Source organism: Brachypodium distachyon, chromosome 3, assembly GCF_000005505.3.
Source record: "Brachypodium distachyon strain Bd21 chromosome 3, Brachypodium_distachyon_v3.0, whole genome shotgun sequence".
NCBI classification, from domain to species: domain Eukaryota; kingdom Viridiplantae; phylum Streptophyta; class Magnoliopsida; order Poales; family Poaceae; genus Brachypodium; species Brachypodium distachyon.
This window is the reverse complement of record NC_016133.3, coordinates 28,519,637-28,547,476: the sequence shown is the minus strand read 5'-3', so window position 1 is coordinate 28,547,476 and position 27,840 is coordinate 28,519,637. Positions and strand designations below refer to the sequence as shown.

At 42.4% G+C, this 27,840-nt stretch overlaps 1 protein-coding gene and 1 long non-coding RNA gene across 6 annotated transcripts; both read right to left on the bottom strand.

Moving 5' to 3' along the window:
* Positions 1 to 3: 3 nt before the first annotated feature.
* On the bottom strand, positions 4 to 16,627 carry LOC100844795. Of its 5 annotated transcripts, none has more exons than XM_024461027.1 (15): positions 16,255 to 16,627; positions 15,697 to 15,755; positions 14,613 to 14,721; positions 13,975 to 14,081; positions 12,510 to 12,578; positions 11,746 to 12,435; positions 11,534 to 11,647; positions 10,390 to 10,907; positions 10,200 to 10,264; positions 9,331 to 9,410; positions 7,849 to 7,953; positions 4,470 to 4,609; positions 4,258 to 4,386; positions 3,910 to 4,062; positions 4 to 656 (listed from the first exon to the last, which is right to left on the bottom strand). In XM_024461027.1, the coding sequence occupies exons 1-15, from the start codon at positions 16,406 to 16,408 to the stop codon at positions 515 to 517; spliced, it is 2,634 nt and encodes an 877-aa protein (XP_024316795.1). In that variant the 5' UTR covers positions 16,409 to 16,627; the 3' UTR covers positions 4 to 514. The 5 variants fall into 5 exon arrangements, 4 of the variants coding, with proteins under 4 accessions (XP_024316795.1, XP_003573988.1, XP_024316796.1 ...); XR_002964759.1 differs by having other exon boundaries at positions 520 to 656; positions 3,831 to 4,062; XM_003573940.4 differs by lacking the exon at positions 11,534 to 11,647 and having other exon boundaries at positions 16,255 to 16,408.
* Positions 16,628 to 21,409: 4,782 nt separating this feature from the next.
* On the bottom strand, positions 21,410 to 22,944 carry LOC104583658. Its single transcript, XR_731542.2, has 3 exons — positions 22,873 to 22,944; positions 22,726 to 22,785; positions 21,410 to 21,508 (listed from the first exon to the last, which is right to left on the bottom strand). It is a non-coding gene; the product is annotated as an uncharacterized LOC104583658 (long non-coding RNA).
* Positions 22,945 to 27,840: the final 4,896 nt, after the last annotated feature.

Here is a 27,840-nt window from a genome sequence, read left to right as displayed (position 1 = left end):
CAATGAATCGACATTGACTTTGCCAAATTTTTATTTGTCATGGATTTTTATCACCATGATTTTGGTACGGAATTCATTTACTTGTCCATACCATGCACACTAGGGTGATGTCTCACGATACGTTATCAAATATGAAAGCTGAACAACTTAAAGTTGCATATAATTACACGATACTCTCCCTGGCATTTTACTACTGTTGTCCCGGAAAAAGGGACATAACACCAAGGCACTAACAACGTTTTCTCTACACCACGATATCTACAATTCCCATATGATGCAGCTGACAGCGAATATTACATGTAATCCCAAGATCCCTCCAATATTTGTGAGTTGCAACCAAATTGCACGGAAGCCAATATACCGATTACCGAAGCTTGCGCATGCATACTGCCAGAAGGAACGACCTTTGTCCATTCTAATTATTAGTCGGTTACTAGAAGCAAGATATAAAGGAATGGAGCATATACAGTTGTCCCAAGATTCCTTAGGTCTCCCTGTCAAAAATGATAATTCCTTACGTCTCTCCTGACTCTGTTCTTTGTAAGGAGTCTTGTCTCGTCAACTCATAGTTCGTCACCGGACTATGGTTCGCCGTATTTAGACGCATTGAACACAAGAAGAAGAACGAAGATGTATAGATACTTATGTGCCACAGACTGCATGGAAACCAAATCAATCTCTAGTTAGTACAGATAGTACGTATAATCTAGAAGAGATATCAAAGACGCTCATAAGCTTTGATTTAAAGAAAACATGTAAGTTTGCAAAATAACATTGCTGGCTTGGCAAAAACAAAGTTACTTGAACTCTATTAAAACAGAACCTTCTACTTGAACTCCAGTAAAAAACAATGAGTAAGATTGATTTGGTTTAAACTCGGAGTAAATGAATGCTCAAGTCTACAAACTCATAAAACACACACTTGAGTCCTTAAACTCGTCATAGTGCTACACTTTAGTCAAAAACGGTTCAGGAGGGGTAAAATGGCAACGTGGCTGCACATCGGACAAAGTCTGGATCACAGGTTGAAGAAGGAAAACAGCCCCGGTTCCCCTTTTGTTTCCTCACCCCTACTCGAAATCCCTAACCCCAACTCGCCAGAAAGAGTTGCAGGTCATTATTGATAACCTCCTAGAGCAGGAGTAATTGATTTGGGTCCAACGTGGTAGGGCAAATTGGTTGTTACATGGTGATCGTAATACCTCTTATTTTCATAACGCGGCTACTGATAGGAAGAAACATAATCAAATCAAGCGCCGGCTTGATTATACGGGGTCTGGAAGGAAGGAACCGAGCAACTGAGTCCTATTATTTCCGGTTATTTTGCTAACCTCTTTACTTCTGAAGTTCCCGATCCAGATCCTGGTACTTTGAATGCTGTTAAGAGATGTGTTTCGGATGACATGAATACTGCTCTTATTGCTCCGTTTACGGCCGATGAAGTTCGAAAGGCCTTATTTGATATTGGTGATTTAAAAGCACCGGGTCCGGATAGGTTGCATGCTGTTTTTTATAAAAGGTTCTGGCCGATGCTCGGCGAGGATCTTGTTGCAGAAGTGCTTGCTGCTATTAATTCCTGTAAATCCCTGAGGGTTGGAACGATACAATTTGTGCCGAGCAGTGGACTGAGGCAGGGCAACCCCCTCTCGCCCTATTTGTTCTTGCTTTGTTCCGAAGGTTTGACTGCGCTGCTCTCGCAAGCTGAAGCAACGGGGATGCTGGCAGGCCTGCAGGTTTGTCGGGATGCGCCTTCAATTACAAATCTTCTATTTGCGGATGATTCGTTAATTCTCATGCAAGCAAACTCCCAGAATGCTCTTGTGCTACAGCAGGTTCTAAACGAGTACTGTGCTGCTTCCGGACAAGCTATCAGCCAAGCAAAATCTAGTATTTTCTTTAGCCCAAATACTAATGATCAGGTGAAGCAAGATGTTTGTGCCCGCTTGAATATTACTACTGAAGCTCTGACTGAGAAATATTTGGGGTTGCCAACCACTGTTCGTGCTAATGCTCCAGGCATGATGGAGGTTAATCGAACCTGGGATAGACTATGGAAATTAAATGTACCGAACAAAGTTAAGATCTTCAATTGGCGAGCTTTGCATGGTGTTCTCCCCCTTCGGTGTATTCTTGCTAATCGCCATGTTAAAGTAAGTGCTCAATGTCCTATTTGCCAGGGAGGAGCTGAAGATATTAAGCACTTGTTGTTCCTCTGTCCCCGTGCGAAAGAAATTTGGTCCCATCTCGGGCTTAATGAGGCTGTGCGTCAGGCTTGTGAGTTTGACTGTTCTGGTCAGAATGTTCTTGAATTTTTGCTGGAAGAATTGCATCATCGGACTTGGCTGCCCTTATTGCTACTGCCTCCTGGTATTTGTGGTGGGAGCGTCGCCAAGGCGTCCGTGGTGAGGCTGTGCAAATCCTAGAACACTCGGCAATGTCGATACGAGTAGCAGCAGAGAACTTTGCACATGCTCATGGCAAGAATGCACTTATCAGGAGGCATGGTTGGGAGAAACCACCACATGGCATCATTAAGCTCAATGTGGATGCAGCGCTAGATCAGGATACACTTGATGGGGCAATTGGAGCTGTCCTGCGAGACCATAAGGGTGAATTTGTCGCAGCAGCAAACCAAAAAATTACCGGGTGTCTGTCTGTCCCTGTTGCTGAAGCGATGGCCCTCCGCCTTGGTTTGGAGCTTGCTCATACTGCAGGATGTAATCGGTTGCTAGTTAACTCAGATAGCATGGATGTCGTGGATGCTATGAATCAGGGGGGGAAATCAGCAGCTCTCGGTGCGGCAGTACTTGATGATTGCTTCTACCTTGCTGCAGATTGTTCTAAGATCACTTTTGTTCATTGTCCCAGAGAAGCAAATGGTGTGGCTCATGAGTTAGCTCAGTTAGCTAAATTCTCCCCTCCCCTAGTTTGGTTGGATAATCCCCCTGATAGTATTACACCTCTTCTCTTGAAGGATGTAACAATTATTGAGAATTAATAAAGAGGTGTTTTACTTGGTAAAAAAAAAAAACTCATCATCATCGTCTCCGTTGTACCGGCTGTGTTGTCAGCAGCGAGATGGCATCAGGCACTGGTCGATGCCAGTGTCCGATGCCAACGGTGAGATGCTGGCAACCACGGGCAGGAGGTTTGCCGTGAGCACCAGCATGACAGCTGCTCCTCCCTCATTCTCATGGCCATCAGATGCCACGCTGGCCGCAGAACACTTGTGCCGGCAACGCCCGACACTAACGGCAACACAACGGTGATGGCACAACAAGGCAGAGGTGGGTGAGGATGGCAACGAGGAAGAGGAACAACAGGATGTCAGATGCGAACTTTGCAAAAAACAACCTGTAGTTTCCCCTTCGACTGGTGGTCTATCTTTTGTCCAACGGGGCGGCTATGTGACTGTTTTAAGGGTATGTTTGGTTCATGCCAATTCATGCCTTGCCAATTCTTGCCAAAAAAAATGGTTAGAGATTCCTTGGCCCCAAGTTGGCCAAAATTTTGGCAAAAGTTGTGAAGGGAGTTGTGAGATAGGTGGGCAAGATTTCATGGGCTACCAATTTTTTGGCAACAAACCAAATGAACACCAAATTTGCATCGGTTGCCAAAATTTTGGCAGGGCAAGTTTGGGCACCAACCACACAAGCCCTAATAGTGTTCTGGAACCATTTTTTGGACTAAAGTGTAGCACTAAGACAAGTTTAAGTAGTAAGTGTGCATTCTGTGAGTTTGTGTACTTAAGTGTTCATTTGCTGCAAGTTTATGGACTAGTGGTGTATTTCACTCAAAAAAAACTTCGTTAGGTAAGGCTAGGCACATACCCCAGATATCACGGGAATTCCACACAAGCTAGAGTTTCAAAACTGAAGTTAATATTAACAAGGAAAGATGACTGCACACCTGTGCCAAATCCAATAGGTACTATTTGATTCTAGCTTCCAGCTTATAGCTGCAAAAGATAATGTGATGAAACCAAAAAGTAGATATAACCAATGAAATCGTTTGTTCAACTTGTCCAGAGTATTCCAGAACAAAGCCCCAAAGTTTGGCCATCTGGAACAAAGCACAGCAATATCAGAAATGTGTCAGATAACCAAAGGAAACGCTGGACATTATGAATTGTAATTGCTATAAACTTACACACAGAAGTGCTAGCATGTCAAAAACCATAGTGTGTGCAAGTGAAATTAAGATACAGAACATACAGATATGAGCTACTGATTCATACAAGCATGAATAGAAACACACCTTGGAGGCACATTAAGGTCAATTCGCCATGAGCAGCATGTAAATCTCCGTGCCGTAGAGAATTCCAATAGCCATCCAACAAGCAGGCCGAGAGAACCAATAGCAACGACAATACTGATATTTGCAGATCTGAGATGGCATCCCAATCATACATTGACACACAGTATTCAGTTGATACTTGATCAAATAAATGTAAGCAGTGATTTACATACCTGGTGGCACCAGTTGCAGCTAAAATAGCTGTGAGAATAAACACAGCAGTATGCATTGCTCGTTTTGAATCTTCTTTAATTGTAGCCATATATATGAATGTACCAATAACAGCCATGAATGAAAGCCAAAAATCCAAAAACTGAATCAAGATAAGAGCATCAGAAGAAGTATCTTAAATATGCAAAATCTGTTATAGGACACACTCCGTTAGCACTGAAACACTATCAAAACGTGATTCTGTTGACGGAGCTGACAAAGTAACAAATATATTTGGGGTGGGGGTGGGGGGAGGGAGGGAGGATTCAAATGAAAATAAGAGATAGGCTGACCAGTGATCACATGTGTGAAATCAACATGATTGCACAGTGAAGAACAAATGTCCTGAACTGGATATCGATATCATCCAACCAAGAAACTGATTTTTTCAATCAAAAGAGTAAGATACATCCGCAGTCCTACTATTATTAAGGAGGTGTCAAGTTAGTCTTAAAACTACAAAACTGCATATATGTTTCGCGAATCAGGAGACCCCCATTTTCCATTTCATAGAAATAGAAATAACAGTCTCATGCTTACAAAGAGTAAAGCAGAAAGACGAAGGGGAGGGGGAAGGGGGTTCGGGCACCAGCAGAAATCCCACTGTGTCATAGCCGTCTCGGCTATAACACTATGGGGCAAAAACCTTCTGCCACACCTCACTAACCTAACAGATATAAGTATCAGTACGGTGAACAAACGCCCAGAGTGCAAGATTCAACTTACAGACCCATCAAAGGGGGCAAAAGGTAGAACCAGGGCACATCATATGCTTGCAATTCACAGATCAGATCTCCCAGCTGACGAACTTGCGCCTCTGAGTCTTTGCAGAGAACAGCTTCAATAAAAGTAGGACCCAGATATGCAGTTTTGAAATTTTGGGACTAACTTGACACCGTCATCAATAATAGCAGGACTGCGGATGCATTTTACTACTATCAAAATCAAATCAACCCATCTGTAATATAGTATGCAGCCTGTTAGAGGACTGGAATAAGTTATGTTTGATGAAGTATATAATTGTTTATTGTTCTCTGATGAGTATGACCCTGAAGCTCTCCTAAAGTAAGTTTGCATTGGATATCACTATTACGCCTGTTCATGGGCGGGTTTTACTGCCTTCCGGTGCACACACACCCTAGAATGTAAGAAATGGTTTCTACTGGTTTTTGTCAGGCTGTTTTTGTGGATCCAAGAGAAGCAACATGGGTCCGTGTATTATAAGCACCAGCTGGGTTCGGCAGCAACTTTCTGGCGTCCTCGCCTTCAGTCATCTCCAGCACCTCTTTTCGTAACAAGCTGTGCTCGGCGACAATTTTAGATTCGATGGATGCAGAAGAAGCAGGCAGGGCATGACCACCAACATGACCAGCACCCCGTCTTCTCACCGCCACGGCATGACCACCGACGATGCTGCTGTTGCGCCGCCACCGCTGCCTTGATACCTTACCCTTTTCTCTAGCGTCGATGACCACCATGAGCCTCCCGATCCTGCTCAGGGAGTCCTCACCGGTCACCACCTCCGCACTCCTCCTCACCTACTACATCTTCGACATTGGCTGCTAGTTCAGCTTGCACATCGCCTTCCCATCTGACTCCGGCGAACCCATCTCCATCTCATGCCGCCGTTGCCGACCCCTAGTGACGACCTCCCAGCCGTGTGCAAGAACAGAAGCAAACATTATTGAGGGGTGGAGGAATCATAGACACAGAGACATTTTGTGGAGGCACCGCTGTCATCCCGCCGCCGAGGTGCCGTATGCTGGGTTGAGCAGGCTGAACGGTTCATAACCCAGCCAGGCCCAAACCAACATGGACAGTTTCGTCCACGTTGGTTCCGCAGGTTGAGCAGGTCCGCCCCAAACTGTGAACACCCCTAATCACTATGCATGTCCTTCATGCTGAATCGATTAATAATACTGACAGGGTGTTGACTAGCTTGAAAGAGGAAAGAAGATGCTGCATTTGCTTCTATTTGTCATGAAAACTGCCAGCATGTTCCTTCCAAAACCAAAACTTCCAGTTTGGTTCCATCAGCTTTCAAATTTTAAACTGCTATCAAATAACTATGAGCTAAAACAACACTGTTATACTCATCGCTTTTGGATATACTCTATCAATTATTGTAAGAGTAAAATGCACCGAAGGTCCTATAACTATTGGAGGTGTGTCAAGTGAGTCCTAATTCTTTAATAGTGCATATCAGGACCCTAATTCTTTTTAAGTTGTTCACCCGCGGTCCTAAATTAGACCGAGCCGCTGCTGACCAGCCAGGTGGCAAGTTGACTGCCACGCTGGCTAACTGCCGGGTCACTGGAAATTGCAAATAGATCAGAAGTATGCAAAATTACCCGGTGATTCGGGCACTTGTAGAACACTCTGTCTAGGTTCATCTCTGATTGGCACACGAGATGAATTACAGTCCTGATTTGGCAGCAGGGGCACTTCACCAATGGCAACGACGCGGCGGCAGGCAAGCATGTGTGGTCAGCTGTGGGGGTTGCAGTGGTGGAGGGGAGCCCTTCTTCTTGCCTCTCTTCCACGCCGCAACAGAGGAACTTGCGGTTGACATCGACCCAGACATGGCGGCGGGCCGGCAGGAGAGGCTGGGGGCGGCGACACAAGCAACAAATTTCCAGTCCACCGAAACGGCGGGAAAACTCCCGCCCAACGACCTTTGTCCGACGTGGCAGTGGTCAACTTGCCACCTGGCCGGTCAACAACGGCTCGGCCTATTTAGGACTGTGGGTGAACAACTTAAAAAGAATTAGGGTCCAGATATGCACTGTCAAAGAATTAGAACTCACTTGACACACCTCCAATAGTTATAGGACTTGCGGTGCATTTTACTCTTATTGTAACATACTCTAAAGTGAATTGCACAAAAAAGAATCATTGTAATATACTCTTTTTATACCACTGTTATGTGTAAAAAAAGGGTATATTGCAAAAAAGGGTAAAAAAATTAATGGAACTTGTTTCGTAATATCTTGTATTTAATATTACAGTACATTAAAACGAAAATAAGTATAATACATGCGTAGAAGAGGTATACAAGGTGCGGGAGCACATACACCCAAGAGTATACTACTCCCTCTGTTTCTTCATGTCTATACATTTGAGGTTGTCCTAAGTCAAACTATGTCAACTTTGACCAAGTTTGTAGGAAAACAGAACACCGGATGCAACTGCATGTGGAGTTGTGAACTATGCTTGTGTTTCTCTTCAGCTTTCCTAAATTGAAGTCTACCTATGCATGACCATAATATCTAGCCCAGCAATATGTCAATACAATTTAAACTAGCAGTATAGACATGTAACACATGTTGGTGAGTACCTTACCTGTAATACATGAAAAGATAGTATGCACCAGGTGCCAACATCACATGAATGGTATAAAGCACTGGAAATTCCACTAGATGTGTAGAGAATCCATTCCGCAAACGCCTAGGTGGCAAGGGGAAAATACCATGTTATTGGACAAATTTACTATGATTTATATCAAACAAAGAAACTTAAATTTAGATTCTTAAATTTGGAGGATATTTGAACATCAAGATGTAAAAATACAGATGGTGGAAGCATGGTAGTTTACCCTACCCCAAGAGATTTATCAAGCTATCAGCCATTTGGGATCCAATGTTCCGTCCCTCCAAACTCATCACCTTTGCCATGGTGACAATATTGATTTAAGTTCACATTTATGATATTCTCACAAACTCCATATATCGCAGAATGTTTTGCTTCATACTCCCTCCACTCCAAAATATAAGGCGTATAACTTTAGCTAATTGTCGAACTTTCTAAAGTTTGACTAAACTTGTGGCAGAGATATGGAAACATCTACTTACCAAAATCAGTACACTATGAAAACATATTTCATGATGGATCTAGTGATCTTAATTTGGCACCTAGATGTTTAGAAAGTTTGACGGTCAACAAAATGTATACGCCTTATATTTTGGAACGGAGGGAGTAGTTCAACATAAAACTTCATATGTGCATATTTTTGTCATTGGTTCATAAAATGCTTGTTTTGAAAATGAGCTGAAAGATAGCTGATTTGAGCATGCTTGAAGAGTACCATCCCTTTTGTTTTTTGGGGAGAAACCTGTGCGAGCACATGGGCAGTGGTGAACAGAGGAAAATCCAGGGTGGAGTACCGGGGACCTGCGGCGAGTTCGGCAATAGTCAGACGGGTGCCTACACCAGATCGTGGACTAGCTCAAGCTGATGCAGGATGGGGCTTGCCAGGACAGGTGCCCAGTAACCCCGGCAGTGTTCCGGCAAGTCCCACACCAGTCTGCAGGGTCCACGTGGGTCCTGAGGACAACGGAGAGTGGCCTGGAAAGCAGTGTAACTTCGTAAAGTCCAGCGGCAATGTGCTTTAGCAGTATTGCAGTAGTCTTGGTAGTGGCAGAGCCAGCAGCAGCGAGCAGCGATTGATGAGAGCAGAGCATGTGTTTCAGCAAGCAAGGAGAGGATCAAGATCAGAAAAAGAAATCCATCGAGAGGAGATCGATAGAGGAACCAATGGGGAAACATCTTCTCCACGTTACAGAGATATAGCCGTATTCTACTAGGACTATCTTTTATTTCCTATTGTATTTAGGATTTCTAGTTTACCTCCTTCTAATTGTATATATTTGTCCTAAAGCCTTGGCAATAGATCAAGTTGCGTAATTCCACACAGCTTCCATTTGGCACTAGAGAGGGGGAGAGGTAACACCATCTCAGTGCAGTTCATCTAAAACTGCCGACAAGTAGGCAAAATATCGAGTTATTTAAGTTTCCAGTTCACCATGCCACTAGAAAGAAATGTACCTTTTGTCGGAGGGCCCAGAAAGCAGGTAAAATAGCTGCAGCATTTGATGCAATTAGAAAGACAGACTGCCACATGTGCCCTACATTTAGATATAACCATATTATACAGTAATTTAGCAAATTTACATGAATGCAAAATTATGAATCACAACTGATCGTCCAAGCAATATTCATTCCATAAAATAGGAAATGCATTCTCCTGAAAATAAGCTGCAGCCTGCGTTGATATGTTACTAAATTGGTGTCATGATATTGATATGTCAAACTCCACAAATGTTGATTCATTATTTCTTGCATTTTGATCCTCCAAAGAAGTCTACTTAGAACAGCTTATCTCATCGCCCTGATCCATTGTGGAACCAGTTAAAATGGAACAAACTTGCTAATAGATAATAACACAATCCGAATATTCAAAATTTCAAATTTACATTTGTCTGAAGCAACTTTGGGCATTAATTTTTTCATTAGTTTGTCATCAACTTATGAGTAATTTGTGGACAGCATTTGGAACTAGAGAACTCCAAATGAGGCACCAAACAATCTACTTATTATACCTAAGCATTCTTTTTAGAATGCCATATATCAAAGCATTCCAGTAGCTAATATTAGACTACTATATAGCTACTTGCCTACCTGTAGATGTTAGTTTAACTAATGCAACCTTCCTAAGAATAAATGACAATGAAACGCCTTAATGTAGCAGGTACTAATGTTTGACTGATGAAAAAAGCTAGCGCACACTTTTAACATTTCTGTAGCAACATCAGAAGCTTGCTGAAGTTCTTGTTCATCGTATATACAGGAAATGAACTTCTACAGTAAACATTGGCACATATAAAATATGCAGCAAAAAATATAAGAGGCCTTACCATTAGGTGAAACTAATTCATCGCTGCAATCGAACCCACCATGATCACGATCACAGATGCAGAAGCTGGAAAATGAGAAGAACAAACCTTAGGAACTATCATGATAGCTACAATGAATTGTTATTTTTGTCAAATATTGTGTGAAACATCATAGTCCAGGGCACAAAACAAATACATGAGAATTAACTACCTGTAGAAAGTTAACCCACTTTCATCAACTGAAGAATGGCACACACCTTTCTGATTACAGTTTCTATGGCATCCTTGAAGAGACACAGACATGAGCGTTTGAAAATTTGATGTATCATTCGGATGTTTAACTCCGAAGCACCAAGTTCCCTCCTTGGCATAAAAAATAGATAGATCCATATCTGAATTCGTGGAATTGCGTAATGAAAAAAATATTGAACCATTACTGCTACTCGTCCTGCTTGCATAATAATCCCAACTATCATTTGATGGTAAACCACCATATTTTGAGTACAGCTCATAATCCAATTCTTTATCTGACTTTAGCTGGACATGAATAAGTGCACCCGCTGAACCTTGGGGAACATCGAAAAAGAAATAAGTCCATGCAAATTGCTCAGAGGATGAATTGCTTAAAAACTGTTCGAGTGAGAAGTGGCTATATTCCAGCGATGCCCTCCCACCAGTAGGAACATAATATGACTCGAAAGGGACAGAAGGATTTCTTTTAGGAACCCTCTACACACAAAGAAGAATATTTGATTAATAAAGAAATCTACTCAGAGATGAAGTTCACAGAAATAAAGCATTGCTGGATACCACTCTCAAATGAACGTATGTCGTCCAAAATTCATGCTGGACAAACTAAGGGAACAATCTAGTGGCACTTTCTGGGTGGCAATGTGCTGACCCATTCAATAGAAACGTCAGTAATTACAGTGTCATAATTACCAACACCTACTTACAATTGGGTGAATGTATTACTAAAGGATTAGGTCCTAGTGAATGCATAACAATATGTAGCAAGATGAGCTAGTTCATATCTTTATCCCATCTTGAGGGGGGTGGGGGGGGGGGGTGTTGGAGTATCTTTGAGTATCTTTGTAGTAGTGGCTTGTTTAGGGACCTATGTGCAAAACCTGTGGCAATAAAGGTGTGTGCTCTATCTGCTCAAGAGACACAATTTCGTCTCCAAATTCCTATTTTCTCAAATTAATCTGACTCATTTGTTCTAATAGCATTTTCATTACCAGAAAATACTACCACAAAGCTACCAGGCTAGATTTCACCCAATTAAACAGGTTCTAGTCAAACTAAACATCATTTCTTTCGAAAGGGGAATAAAAGGAGAGAAAGAGGTAAACCCCACAACACTTTCCAAAATAGTCAGTTCCATTGAGCTGCCACATCATGTTAACTGGCCAAGGGATCATCCCAGTGTGGGTAGATATAATTTCCCCACAACCCATGGAGCTTTGCTGCAGATATAATTTCCCTTCTCTTAAAAGGTTATAACAAGAGAGCCTAAGTACTTACAATTACTGCAGAATACATCTCTGTCAACTACTCAACCTACCTGGAGCACATATGACTGCCATGAGCAATTGATTCCGGCTTTTCCATTCAGACATCCAGTTACTTGCCAATCAAATGAGAAACAAGTTATCTCCAGCATAGGTGTTGATGATGTATTGTTCATCTGTGTTCTGTTCACAGTCTCCATTGCGATATACCATCGTCCAATATTTGGCAACTTTATAACCAAGGGAGCCCTGCTAATATCACCTGAATAATCATGCAAATCCCTCTGAGGGAAGGCGTTGTAGCGCATGTAACAAATTAATGATGAACTTTGAAGTAGTCCAAAATTTGCAGCTGTAATCTCAAATTGCAATTCTAGGCTGACTATGTCCAAGAAGTAAAACTTCATATCCCCTTGCCTGAAGCATAATGAATCGTTCGAAATGGAACAAGTGATCAGATTCTCTGCCCTCAGTAAGGCAGTAGTATTGGAGTCAAGTTGCTGTCTGGTTAGATGGTTCGACCTTGATACGAAGTTGGTACGTCTATTGTTTTCGCTAGTATTCAAAGTTCTCCGCAAGTCAATATTCAGGTCTAAAAGATTTCTTGAGTTGTTATATCTTGAAAAACGAGAGCAACCGATCATTTCAATTGTTTGGTTGCAGTAGGGTCCCCATAAAGCTGAAGTGGGACATCCTTCTACTGTAATGCTAGTGCTCACTGAACGTGCTCTCCCTCGGCTAATCTGCAAAAGTGTAACTGCCAGGATTCAGCAGACCAAGTTTATTGTAGACATGCCCTAATCTGAAGTAAGCGTACCATCTTTGACTGTGTGCGCGCAGGTCCAAGGCCATTGAAGTAACCAATGTACCAAACTCCTGGCGATATCTGCACAAACGAAAGGTGAGCACATCAGAACTCCACAAATTTTTAAGATGCTGCAGTATAACTGAATACTATATCGTGAATAGCTGTTACTCTGTCTGTCCAATTTTAGAGATTGTGCACACATTATGAGGTTCAACTTTGACCATCAATTAGGCCAATAATATGTAGGGTATATGGCATAAAAACTATAACATTCACTTTTTTCTAATATGAATTCAACGACATATTTTTTTGTGACATGACAGAACCTACGTATTGTTGGTCTCGTTAATGGTGAAAGTTGAACCTCCAAATGGGTGCATGCCCTCTAAAGTTGGACGGAGTAAAGATCAGGATGCTCAGCTGCATTAGCGAGCCATGGGAAGTGCAAGAAAAATAATTGCATACAATGCCAAAGGAGCAACCCATGCTAAGGTTAAACCTTTTGGGTGAAGCAAGGATGGGAAGCAAAGGTTAATATGGTTTTGGACCAAGTGGTGTTACACAGGATTACAAATTACTGGTCAATGGTATTAATTAAGTTTCACACACCAATTAATTCAGCCAAATGATTAAGCTGTTGAGGAAAGGTGGCCATTATACTTCAACATTCCTCCTCACATTAAGGCTCTCCACATGCATATGATGTGGACTTGAGGTGGGCTGCAATTATTATTTTTCCATGAAATTGCACAAACTAGGTCTTGAACTCAGGACCTCATGGTGCCCCAAGCAACCAAAAGCTTTTGTCAGTTGACAGGCAATATACTATAACAAATGGGAGCCCACAAGAAACAACCAGGTTAACTTGACTTCTTTGCAACTGGTTTTCTCTAGCTGCGTCGTGTGTATTTATGATCATGTCAATATTGAGCAATCAGCCACCCAGTTTAGTTTCCTAATGGACTACCAGTATGCCTAGGAGGTGAATATGTTCTAGAAAAATAAAGCAAGTCTAGTTCTAATTTGAGAAATCTGTATACAATGCTAATGCATAACACAAGTAAATATTGAATATAGCGTACATAGGAATTATAAAAAATTGACTTGCAAAATTACAGTGCTACTAGTACAGAAGTAGCACAGGTAGATTCAACATGCATAATAGGAGCAGGCTTTTCTTGGTGCTTAGACCTGAATTGGATTAAGTGGTGTGCAATCCTCCTGACAATTATCATTCCTCATTATTTAACATATTTTCTGTTTTTGAACTATTATGAGAGGTTTGTCACAAGGTGATCATTCAAATGTCATCCAATGTGATGCATACAACGATATAATTAACCCAACACAAACTACTGACCCAACATCTTTGGCATCAGTGCCATAGTGTTGTGCTTCTACAAACAAGGATGACTAACATACATGAGCAGCTACCAAATATTGCTTTTGTAGCCACAGGGTTAGGATAATTAACCTGTTCATTTGTTAACACAATTGTCGTGTTTTTCTGAAATGGTATGCATTGCGCCATTGACTGATTATTTGTATTGCCAAAAGATCCAACGTCAAGAAAGTTTGATACTGCATAAAAGAACCTTCCTGTCAAAATTAGTTTAATCAGAAAGTTATGTAAACAACACAGAATATTAGGATGCAATCAAAAGAACATATAAAACATAACCTACTGAAAGAATGCCCTCGAACCACTATCTTATTTTTCAAGAAAATATACTCCTCATCTAGACTGAATAAGTGGAATGGCACCATTTGTTCTTTTGTAAAACAGGCTTGATGGCATAACAGTTCCTACTGATGCACAAAGTCCATCACAAGTTCATACTTTCAGGACTGCGGTATTTTGAAATTAAAGAAATTTTATTCTATCTGTCATGACTCTCTTACTTTCCTCACGTACTGCAATGAACTTGTGATGGAATTTCAAGGAACATTATAACACCAATTAGGTATAAGTTTTCTCTTCCAGTTTGAAGGCAATGATCATAAACCACATATATCAGATCATTAACAAGTTACAAGATTATCAAAATAGAGAATGAAGACATTGAAGTAGTCGAGTACATTATCACGTAAGAAAGTGCATATGTCACTTACATAACTTGTCCAGATAATAATCCGATGTATCAGGAATAGGAGGGTTGGCAATCATCAAACAGATGATAGCAAGATCGCCTCTCGGAAGATCTTTTAAGTGCTCCCTCGGCTGCATTATTTACAGAAATAGTGCACAAGCTGTGCATAAGTTGATTTTGCAACTATGATATGACATGATAGGAGATAAACCAGGTGGAGGATGCAGCAAATCTTTAGTGACTAGCCAATAATACTATTAAAAGGAAAGACAACAGAAAGTTTCAGATCACACTGGCATGCATCAGTACTTAGCTTAATTTGAGGCAACCAGTGCCTTTTTTTCATTTTGATCGCCACCACACATACAAGACACCAACCTACATTTTTTTTCATTATAAACTATACCGACCACCAAATGTAAAAACTAAAAGAAATAAAAAAAACTATTTTTTAAGGAAAAAATGTAGGAGAGAGAAGGTGGGACTGTACAAACCATATTGACCACCCTTGCATGTGTTTACACTTTACAGCATGATATACTACTCCCAAAGAAAAGAAATACCAGATAATCCATCCTACGTGTAGCAAAATTTGGCCGTCTTTGGCTTTACTCCCTCCGTCCCATATTAAGTGACTTTCTATTACATGTATCTAGATGCTTTTTGGGTACAGATACATCCGTATTGGGCAAATTTGAGTCACTTAATATGAGACAGAGGGAGTAGCAATTTTGTAGGATAGGAATGTTATAGGAATTTCTTATTCAACATGAGCATAGACTATGAAAAAAAAATTGCGTCTTGCATGGGCCTTGTCAGTTTTCAAATTCCCATGGAGAGGCCCTTTCTACATAATCCGTTTCTGCATCTTGACACAAATACTTATAATGTGCAACAGGACGAGACGCAACTTAATTGTGCAGCTAACGGTATTCGTTGTTATCTGCTAACTACGAATCATTTTTCCAGTTACACACATTGCCACTTGACTATGAGAAGACAAGTCAACTTATCCACACGTCAACGAATCTAGCAATTGCTGAGAGGAGGATAATTTTCATCAATAAGAAAATAAAACTTGCAGAAGGCCAGAGTCTTTAACTTACAGTGTCTCTGTCGGTTATGAAATCCATGGTGATGGAAGAAAATGACTGTGGTAGCTCAACTGCCAGTAAGGTAAACATAGTATAAATGCACATTAAGAAAACTCAAACCACGGGTGATAAAATCATGCGTATTTGTTAACTGGTAACTACAGGAGTCATAACAAGTATGAATGCGTCAATTCTTTTCTACAGGGGGAAAACCACCCAGCAAGCAAAACTCAGTCGAGCAGACAAAGTAGAACCAAAGGTATAGGCATCAAACTGGGAATTGCAGTAACCCAAAGTCCGAAACACAAGCATGGGCAAGTTTAGGCTGAATCCACAAAAGCTGGTGGCAAAGACCGTTCGGAAATTCTTTAGCCCGGACCATCCTCGTTAGGAAATGCTAAACCACACAATCCCGTACTGAGCGATCACTCCAGCCGACTCCGACGCAAAAAGAGAGAAAAAAAAAGGAGGAATTCTGCGTCAAAATCTGTCGCACCAGAGCGCCCCTCGAACAACACAGTAACATCTACTTGAACTGAAGCAGCAACAGCTCCACCGAGAATCCCTCACCTCGCAGGTAGCTCCAGTCGTAGGGCTGGAGCCAGAGCCTGTCCTGGCCGTAGCTTGCAAGAACCACCGGCTGCGCGCCACAACCGCGGGGTCCCGCCGCCAAACCCGCGACGGCCAGCGTCACCAGCGCCGCCGCCCACCGCGCCGCCGCCATGGGACGGTGGACGGCACGCGACCAGACCACACAAGTCCACACGACCTACTACCGCACCACGCTGCGCTGCAACCCGTGAACCCTACAAGCTGAGCTATAAACCCTCGCACCGCACCAGCGACTGCGGGGATCGGAGGACGGGAGGAAGAGGGGAGAGAGAGAGACACTGAGGTGTTCGCTCGTTTCTCTCCGAGTCTTATTTCTTTTCTCTCCTTCTATTGGGAAATAATAAAGAGAAAAGCTGCTGAGTCTGGTCGCCGTATTATATACGGTTTAATGGTTTCCTAGGCGGATGTCTTTGACGCTTAAACATGTGGATTAGTACTGGTGTGAAGGGGATTAGAGGCAGAGATACCGTCGGCCCCACATGTCAGTGCTCCACGAGACGGTAGATAGTGCGCTAGTTGTGCGTGCTTTTTTCTTTTTTTCGACAGCTAGCGCGTACTTTTCCTTTCTAGACCACCCGTGTACTTTCTCTTTTTCAGAGGCCGTTCCGTTGCGACTATAAACGATATGAGTAAAATATGTTACTCCCTCCGATCCATTAGCGACAAGTATTTAGGAACGAAAGGAGTATTTGTCAAAATATTACATGTATATACATGTTTTTAAATATGGGCCGGAGGAAGTAAATTGTTTTAAAAACTCAAATTAGTGTTGTATATTGGAAATCAAGACTTACGGTCCCTAAACTTGACGAAACGCCTCACAGATATGACATCGGTACTATAAATTTTTACCGTATTCGTGTGTCGCATGTGATAGCTCCGCGTGCTTTTTGCGTTTTGGCCCCTGAAAAAAACCACGAGGGACCGAGGCACGTGGGCCCCACCAAATCTCCTTTGCCCATGGGATTTTGCAATTAGCCCCCGCAACCATTCGCATTCCATTTGCTCGAACAGAGTGGGAGATGGCGGTGGAGAAAAGGAAGCGACGACGGCGACGGTAACCGGCAAGGCCTATGCTTTCGATTCTGGGCGAACATCCTTGACAGTTGATGCGGTCAAGAACACTGGGCGCACATCCTTTCGATTGTGAGCGGCGCACTATATTGCTAGTTCGCCGTCACGATGGTGCCCCACCGTTGGAGTATGGTAAGTTCTCATAATCCACGAATGCACATCAAATAGATGGGTTTGGTTGGTTTATTACTACCAGAATTCTGTATGTGGAGATCTCTTGCTATTAGAACTCATGGTTGGAGTTTTAGATTCGATTTGTTCATGTGAAGAAATGAGGGTTTTTGTCTCTGTAGATAGTTATGACACTCACTACTGCTTTAGTACGTGCCTCTCCATCATGGAGGATGAAGAAATGAGGGTTTTTGTCTCTGTAGATAGTTATGACACCCACTACTGCTTTAGTACATGCCTCTCCATCATGGAGGATTTTTTGTTGGTTCTGATATCAACATGGGGTATGTTGATGGACGGGAGGTCTGGGTCTAGTGGAGATGAAATCAGATGAGGAGTGCAGTCTAGTGAGATCATATGTGGTTTGTGGTCACAAATTCTGGCACATTTTCCTTGATCATGAAAAAAGCTTGGGCTCGCTGCCGAGGGGCATTTCGAGAATTATTAGGGGCTGAAATGCAAAAGTGCCACGTTGAGCTTTTAGACATGATGCACAAATACAATACCCATACGGTACCGGTGACCGTACATGGAACATTTCATCAAGTTTAGGGACCATGAGTTTCAATTTCCAAACAAATACAATACCTAAATTGAGAATTCCAGACAATTCCAATGACCGTGATTGTATTTTATTCTTTCTATATCTATATTTGTACTATATAATTCCTTTGTTCTAAAAAGGAGTATGTTCTAACTTTGTTCTGAGTAAACACTTTCGAAATTTGACCAAGTTTATAGAAAATGCACCACCATATATATCATAGGAAATGGCATCATACATACAACTACTTGGCACGCATGTTCATTTTTTCATATAAGAACTCAGAAAAGCTTTTTAACAAATTTGGCACCGGTGTTCACTTTGGACCAAAAAGTGAATAAGCACTAATCTTGCATATGTGGTGTGACAATGTCCAAAAAGTGAATAAGCGTCTTGACTCCCATTCCACCCTTCTCATTTTGCAGGAAACCTTCTTACCGTTCTCACTCAAACAGCAGCATACACATCTGCTTTCATCCACCTCCTCGACCGTGACAACTAACACGGTGACGAAGCACTTATGACGGTGGTGTGTTTGTGAATGCAGCGATAGTTGGAACAACAACGATGGAACCGCGCTATCGACAACCTAGGGATTCGGCATCAGAATATTGTGAGTTCCTTCTCTTATATCTCCCTCTTTTTTGCACTTTTGGTGGGGATTTGTGTGGAGAGATCTGAATGATTTGAGTCATTTTGTGTGTGATTTTGTATGCTAATGGTTCTTTAGGCTGTATTTGCTACACAGTTTTTTTTTGTGTGGACGGATCTATTAACCCAAGACAAAAAGGAAGAATAGGTGACAGACCGTGATCCTAGTTCTCGTACGTTAGGGAGGTCCTCACTTTCACCACCGTGTAATAACAGTGGTAGTTCACCGGTTGCAAGTGTGACTTTGCCATTCGACGTTCGCCGCTGACACCACTCGAGGATGCAGTCTCGGGCATTTTCGTCAGGAAAAAGATCACAAGCGACGATTGATGGGGATCTGAGGAAGAGTATTGAAAGCGATGCAGGGATTTGAGGAAGAGGGGTGGGGAGGCAGAGGTACAGAGCTAGGGACTTGAGAGAGGGGTGAGGAAGGGGGTACAGAACTAGGGATTGGACAGAGAGTGACGGAAAATTGGGGTAGATGCTCAATTTGAGGAAAATAGTCTGTAAAAGGTAAGTATGGATAAAAGTGGATGGGTTTTCCAAAAAAGAAATGCAACGGATGGGGAGCCATCTGGACTTAACCACGTTGGCACGCCATGTATGCGGGATATAACTACTTAAATCCACTATTTGGACCAAAGTTAACATCGATGCCAAGTTTACTATGCAAAATTAAGCTTCTCTGAGTTGTTGTATGAAACTGAACATTTGTGCCAAGTTGTTGTAAGTGTCATGTCATTTCATCCACTCATGAGCATTTAATATGTTATGCGTTCGACATGCCCAAGGAGCGCGCCGTAGGTTAGTAGATACTCCCTCCATCCCATATTAAGTGACTTTCTGTTACATGTATCTAGACACTTTTTAGGCATAGATACATCCGTTACTTAATATGAGATGGAGAGAATATGAGTCCGTTACTTACTATGAGATGGAGAAGAGAAAAGGTTGCTAACGCTACCCCTAGGAGGCCAAAACAGCCCCGGCGTCGCCCTCCTCTAGCGACACGGGGGAACCCTAGGCGCTGTAGCCCTAGCCCCCCACCCCACTCCCTCCCCCGCGTCGCCGCCGCCGGAGGGATGCCAGCGAAGCCGGGCACGCCCTGGGAAGGTGGCGACGGGGCGGTTTTTCCCCGTTCGGGCGTGGGGGCGGCTGCTTCGGGGGCGTCGTGGCGCAGGGCTGGTTGGGGCTGCGCAGGACAGCGCGAGGAGGTGCGTGGAGCCGGTGGGGGGCGCGCCGGCGGTGATGCGGGCCCAATCTGGGCCCGGCTGGGGCTGCCGGCAGGATCTGCAAGGCGGCGGCTTCGGAGCGGGTGTGGCTGCAGGGGCGTGCGTTGCCGGTGGGCGCGGTGCTTCAAGGGGGGCGTTGTTGCCGTGGCCGATGTGGCTCGATCTGGTGGTGGGAGCTCCGGATCCGGGGCTAGTGGCGCCGGATTCGGTTGATCTCACAGCCGATCTACTGTGGGATTCGTGGAGGTGGCCTGGATCCGCAGAGGCCCTCCATCCGCGGTGTTGCGGGCCCGATCCGGGCCTGGTGGGCCATGGCCATGCTGCCGTGTTCTCCTGATTGTGTGATCCGGATGGCGTGGCCTGATCCGGTGGGTGGAGCCACTACAAGAGATCAGACCTCATGTGATGATATGTAAACGTCATTGACTAGCAGAAAACGTCACGGAAAACCCCACCGTGACGTTCATTGAGCGTCACAACCATCGTCATTGATTCACTGTCACAGATTCATCCTAGGGACGCTAAGTGCAGGCACCGTCACCGAAAACTTGATTTTCTGTGACGTTCCTGAGATTGTCATTGATGAGCTAATACAGTGACGCCTATGTACGTCACACATTACCTAGCAGTATGTCACAATACACGATTTTCGGTGACGCTAGAACGTCACCGACTTTCTGCCATGTCAGCTCCGAGCATTTTACAAACGTCACTATTAACGTCACGGATGGAAGGTGATTTTTTTAATATGATATTTTATTTTCCAAATTAATTTATGGGGAATATTTTTTTGACCGAAATTTATGGGGAATATTTAATCCGATTTGTTTATTTTTGCCAAATATATTATTCAATTTTATTTCTGTTTTTTCCAATAATATTGATCTGAAATTACATTACAAGAAGCTGAGGATTTAAATTTAGTTGTAATACATAAAAATTGCTAAATTGAACTGACATAAAAATAACCGTATAGTTAACTAACAACGCTGTTACATTGTACATTGATAAGTATGCCAATTGACAGTTAAGATGGAATGTAAAAATTGACATAACAAAAGACCACGAAATTATGTCTCAATGATTCCAAAGTGAGGTATAAAGAACAAGCCACAACCACACAATGATGGCCTTCATCCACCTTGTTTTCGTAAGAGAAAAACTAAGAAGGCCATCTGTTTCCGCCAGCTTCTTTGCCCAAGCCTTCTCTTTCTTGCTGGCTCTTCTTCACAGCTTCAATTTCTTGATGCTTCCTTTTCATCTCTTGAAGTGCAGACTATTGTGCTTCAACTTTCTTGTTTAACTCCTGCTAGTACATCTCATTTGCCTCTCTATCTTGTTGCTAAACTATTTCTTCTAACTCTTGGATGCGTAGTGCAGAAGCGGAGGGCTTAGAACTCCCCGATCTTGATTGCAACCCCATGCTTGAGTAAGGTGCTTGAGGCGGTATGCTACTTAGAACTTCAGTCACAATCTGTGTAACAAATACTATGTGCCCACCTTCTGACCGTGCTTCCTCACGCTTATTTTCCATAGCAGTCTGTAGAAGAAAACATCCATGGTCAAGTAAGAGAGAGTTAACATGTGAAATAAACTTACAGAAGCATATATGAGAGCAATAGATTAAAGGAGCCAGGAACAACAGCAATACATACAACAAAAAAATAGCACAACGATGGCAACAAAAACAGCCTGCAACGACAGCAACAACGAGAGTATCAGTAACAACAAGAAGCAGCAGCAGCAACAACAACAACAACATGCAGCAGGGGCAGCGGTGACAGCAGCAGCAGCCTGCAGTAGCGGGCAGCAACGGCCCGCAACAGCGGCAACAACAACACAACATCATTGCACAAAGTATCTAAATCCCACAATAATATAACAAGATTCCAATATATTGAATCGGGGTTCATGGATATCAAGAAATAACAAGTAATACCAAAAGTAATTAATGTCAGCAAGAATAGAGGGGAAACAAATCTCACATAAGCAATTTGTGCTTCCTCGCTCATGTGGCCAATCTTTTTTGTTGATATGTGTGTCGTTTTGTCGATTTTAGTGTTTTCATTATGCGAGAATATTCATAAAAACAGGAAACATGTTCACTGAGTAATGTAAATTATGCGGCTAGTAATTTTTTGATCTCTTTAGTGAAGACAATCATGCAACAAGGCACATGTAAACAGAAAACAATACCCCCTCCGGCCGGAATTACTTTTCAAAATATTACATGTATCTTGACACTTTTTACACATAGATACATCCGTATTTGGGCAAATTTGAGACAGGTAATACCGGTCGGAGGAAGTAACAAAAGCATTAATTATATATGACGTGGAAATGATATTATCACATCAGATTATGTAGTCATCCGAAAACTTTCTTTTCTTTGTAGTATCAGAAACAAAAATAAAAAGAAACACTACTCAGATTAATTATGATGTGTTGTTGTCTGTAACACCAAGGCACAATCCGAGTGGGCACAAGAATTAACCACACAAAAACAAATTCTGAATTACACTAACTTTGAGGCGAATCAGCATAGAGAAGGTCCAGAATGCTAATCATATATTAAAAAGATACATTTGGAAAATATGCTTGATCAAAACAACCTACAACTAACAGCTCCAGAATACTAATAATGTAATAACGAGATTCAGCGGGCAAAGGCTTTTTACTCCCGCAGATTTTCAAGCCCATGACAAAATGAAAACAACCTAAACTCAATTGACAAAATAGGAAATAAGAGTACATAACCTTTAGATGTTGCATCTCGAGTACAAATTGCCTTTACCCTGCTTCCAGCTTTTCCTCTACCTACATACATGCGGAGAATAAGAATATGTAAATTGGAACAAAAGTACACAAAATAATCTAGAAAAAATATAAGCTGATACTAAGTACCTAAGTTATCTTCAGGCTACTAATGGGGTTGTATCATCTCCATAGCTCATGGAAACAAAACATAACACAGAGAGAAGGATATATATTTATTGGAGAAGAACAACACTATTAGCAGCCCCACATGCAAATTAAGATCAGCATTAACGCACATGTGCTATATATGTACACGGAGAATAATCACATGGTGATGCAGTGATTTGAGCACTTTATATGTACGCGGAGAATAAAACATGCTCCATCCCAATTACACAGCGAGCCCATTACATGAGTAGAATCTGGCCAGAAAAAACACACGAGGATAGCACACTTCAATTCATGATTTGAGCAAGTCTCAAGTACGAGGACAGTGAACGCATTCCTATTAATATGTCAACCAAACAGGTCAACCCTTTTAAGGCCATTTTTGGTTGTGGTCTGGGTTCTTTCCGAATCTCCAGCAGAACGTCATGGTCTTCTTGAGTACATAAGCAAGTGTAATTGCGAGTATACCAGAATGAATATTAAGATACTTGATGCTATTGAGAGCCGGAGCAGGGTTACATAGGACAGAATCGGAGCAAGGTTACATAGGGAATTCTAGAGTTTTGCTCAAAAAAGAGAAAATTCTGGAGTTCATGGATCAGGTCAGTTACAACTCCGGATCTTTCCTTCATTGAAAGGCATATGCATACATGAATCACACAGCACAGAGAAAGATAAAACCCCAATCTATATCCCAAATCCACATAGATCATGTAACATCTCACTGCGGTTGCATATGGTATAGGGAGACAAGCAGCAGTCTTCGGAAGAAAAACGAGACAAGCAGAAAACAGAGGGGAGGAGAAGTGAAGAAAAGGAACAAACCGATTGCCTCTGCCGAGCCGCGCTGTCGTTGCAGGGGAGGCGGCTGGTGGCGTTCTCGCGGGTGAGGCGGCGATGTTCAGGCGAGTGCGCGGGGGCGGCGCCGTTCGGGGGGATGTGGCGGGGCGGCTCCGATCTGGCAGTGGAGGCGGGATGTAGCAGACTGGGGTGGTTGGTGGATCTGGTCACTGGAGAAAATCGTGGAGACGAGGAGAGAAAATTGGGGAGGAGGTGGTGGCTCGTGGCAGTTTAATTAGGAGGTGCTGGCGCGCTGGTTTAATTAGAAGATGGCATGGGGATAAAAATCTTGCTCACCAACACGTAGGGACATAGGTAGACACGGAAAAAAAATTGGAATAATGAAAGGAAATCTATTTTTTGGGCGGAGGGAAAGTGATATTTCGGGTGATTTTTTGAGAAAAGTGGAGGGAACAAGTTTTGGATGGAGAGAAAATTCCTTTTTTTTTCAAACAAATACTCACTCCGTCCCATATTAAGTACCGAAATACTACATTTATCTGGACCCTTTTTTGGTATATACATCTATATTTGGACAAATTTGAGTCACTTAATATGGGATGGAGCGAGTAAATTTAATTTCAACAAATAGGAAATTACTTCCTAATATTATATACCCTTGGAGTAGTTTTTTTAGTTAGTAGGATATTGTATCTATTGTATAGTTGTTACATAAATAATCAGATATGATAACATAACGAGTTCAAAAGCAAATTTGTTAATCTCGGTAATAAAATTGACATGTATGATTTATAAATTTGACAGTCTCAGTTCAAAACCAAACTCGCTAAACACGGTAAAAATTGTACATATATGGTCTATAATTGTGATTGTCTTATATCACATCAATACGGACACATGAGATAGCATGATTAAGAATGAACATCATTGAGTTCATAGGTATCATCTTAAACAACTCTACGACGAGTAACTCCTTACCAGGCTTGTTAAACTCGTTTCCCTTAATGATTTCAATCCAAACTTGCCTCGACTCGTAATAGCATCGTCGATCTCCGGGAGAGTGAAAAGTCTCGGATCAGGACCCACAAGGCAACGAACTCGTATATCTGAATGGTGGTGGACATGGATCCGAGAGCGAGAAACCGGTTTCCATCCTGAAACTCTTTATGGAGGGTCTTTCTCTTCCCCGAGACAATGGCATAAAGGTTTGGAAACATATCTTTGAGTGGCACACCCTTCGTCCCTGCACACAATGATCATGCCACAAGCTTGTCTTCATCCTGTTGCCCACAACGATGGCAGTTGATGTCCTGAAGAGATCCATATCTGAATCTGAGCAGGTGAGGGCAGCCCCAAGACAAGAGCGGGCAGGGTTCGTCCATTGGAACCAAAGCCATCGAAGGCGCAACATCAAATTTTTGATACTTGTTTTAAAAAAAACTTCTTTTTTGCCATTCAAAAGTAGAAAACAAAAAAGTTCCACAGAAAATGAAAATGTTTTACATTGATGATTATTTGGTCTTATGTTTAGATATAATTTGGCTCTTTTGGCCTTAGTTCATACAAAGAGAAAATCTGAACGTGTGCATCTCCAATCTCCAGCCCGACTGCATCTTCCTCCCGATAATCCCCACCCACCCCACCCCTCTCTCTCCCCTGCGATCTCTCTCCCTCTCTCTGCCACATCCCCTCTGCGGTGGGCGGGGCAGCGAGCGGCGTCGCCGATGACAGAGCAGGCCGCGCAGCGCTAACGAAGCAGGGCCGCGCCGGGCAGTCCCGAAACACTTTTGTCCCGACCGCATCCTCTCTCTCCCGATCTACGTCTGGTCCCGATCTCGTCCACCCGCCGCGGCCTCCGCCCGCCAAGGCCGCCACTGATCCGGTCATCCAGACCAAGGAGGAGGTCAATCAAAAAAAATATTACTCAATCAAAGATCCAACTGATCCCCACGCCTGTATTGCAAATACGCAGTCACGAATAATCCCGCTAAAGTAATAGGAATTAGGCCTAAGATGATTCCAAATAGAAAAACTTCAATCATTTTGATTTGTTCGAGGGGATAAAAATATAGATACGATCTATCCCTAAATAGTACTATAAATTATCCACGAATCTCAATGACCAAGAAAAGAATTCGTAATTAGTGTGGAAAAGAGTCGTAGAATACCCGGAATACAAAAGAATTTTTTTTATTTTCTGACTTATTTAGTCAATTCAAATAAGACGTATCTTGTTCAAACCAATTCTGGGGTTATAGTTAAAGCAGACGCCCCCCGCGGCGCCGCCGTTGAATTCCCGGCCCGCCGACGTTCCCCCCGTCCATGGACCGTCCCATCACCGCCCAGCCGCCGTCGCAGCCCTGCCCCGGGTCGCCCCGCCGTTGAAGACCAGCATCACCACCGTCGTCTCCTCGCAGCCTGCCCTGCATCATCACCGCCGTCGCAGCCCGGCCTCGGGTTTCTAGTACATATTCAGATTTGCCAAGTTCTGTGGTATTATGACTGCTGAATCCTGCCTCATTGCTGGAGAAGATTGTGCCTTATGAAGTTTGTTATCAACACACTATGCACTCTCGTGGTTTTAGTAGATGATTTCCTTCATGTTTTGCAGGCTGTTCATCCAATCACAAATCTAATAGATTTGAAGAGAAGTCTGGGCATTGGCCGCCGTTGTTGCTGGTACTTCCATCCTGCGATACCAGGTTGGATGGATTATTATGTTTCTGATAGTTTTTGTTTTTTGTACATTGAGACTATTACATTTAATGGTGATGGAATTTAAAGCTAAATGGAATTAAGATATGCACTCATTCTCTTATGCACGACAGGAACTCCAGTCAATTGAATTTCAGGGCATAAAGTACTAAGTAGGTTTTTGTGTTGGCACCAATTTCTTGACAAAACATGAGGCCCTGATATTTTTTGGATGGAACAAATGATGGCGTGGTACTGGTATATAGCTCGTTAAGTAATTTCTCAGCAATTCACCTATTTATCCGCAATGTAGTTTACTCCGCTCCTGTTCTAGGCAAATAGGTTTTCTTTATATAGCTGTACATGTTATAGCATGATCCGAAGCGTGTTTCTTTATGATTTCATTTTTAAAATTTCATTGCAACTCTGGATACACAACTAAGACTCTCATAGCTAAGTGTTGATTTGTAATGTACTCCAGCTTCTACTCCAAAGAGCTGGAGTAATGTGCAGAGAGTCATGTTGACCACTGTGTGCTGAATCATCGGCGCTGTATTCCTCCAGCTTCTACTCCAAAGAGCTGCATTGCCGGCCTACTGGGACCATAGATGGAGATGACATGTGTGTCAGCTTGTATGAGTTAACGTTCTTGTAACAGTTAGTAGGAAATGCAGAGATGACAGTAGCAAAAATAGGAGATAATTAGCAGGAAATGTTCTGAGATGGCAGAGATGACCCAACCAAATGCTTGTATGAGTTGTAATAGTAGCAATGAGTGGTGTATCTCATTTTGTTCCTGAAAATTCAAGTTACAATAGTAGCAATGAGTGTATGTATGCAAGTTACAGTTATGAAATATATGCAAATGCAAGTGATACAATTTTGTGCCCCTGGATATATCCACTTGCTGCTTGTTATATATGCTCACAGATGTTATGCACTTCATGGTTGGTTTCCGACAGCATGTATGCATTGCATGATTGATTTTGACACCATATGTGCACTCCATGCTTGATTTTCACAGCATATATGCACTTCAACACATATACACTTCATATCATAAAAAACAGTAGACACAATGATATAAAGGATGCTGATTTTAAATTCATAAAATAGGATTCTAAGTTTACATCCATGATTTTCTGAGTATCTATCAAAAAATGGATTACTCCGAGTTCACTTCTCACAAACTATCACAAGCATGACACAAAACATAGGAATCTGAGTCTTATCTTAGAAATCCTTACAAGTTACCAAATAGAGTTGTGAATCTGGAATCAATTGAAACGAAACAAGAACGCGTAGAAAAAGGAAAAAGGAAAGATAGAAACATCTGAAAACATGCTAAATTTCATCAAGTCGCACCTTGTCTCGTTGTCTATAATAACAAAAAAAAATTGCACCAAATGTATTACCGAAAACAACTTGTCTAGCAGAGCGGTAACTTTGCAT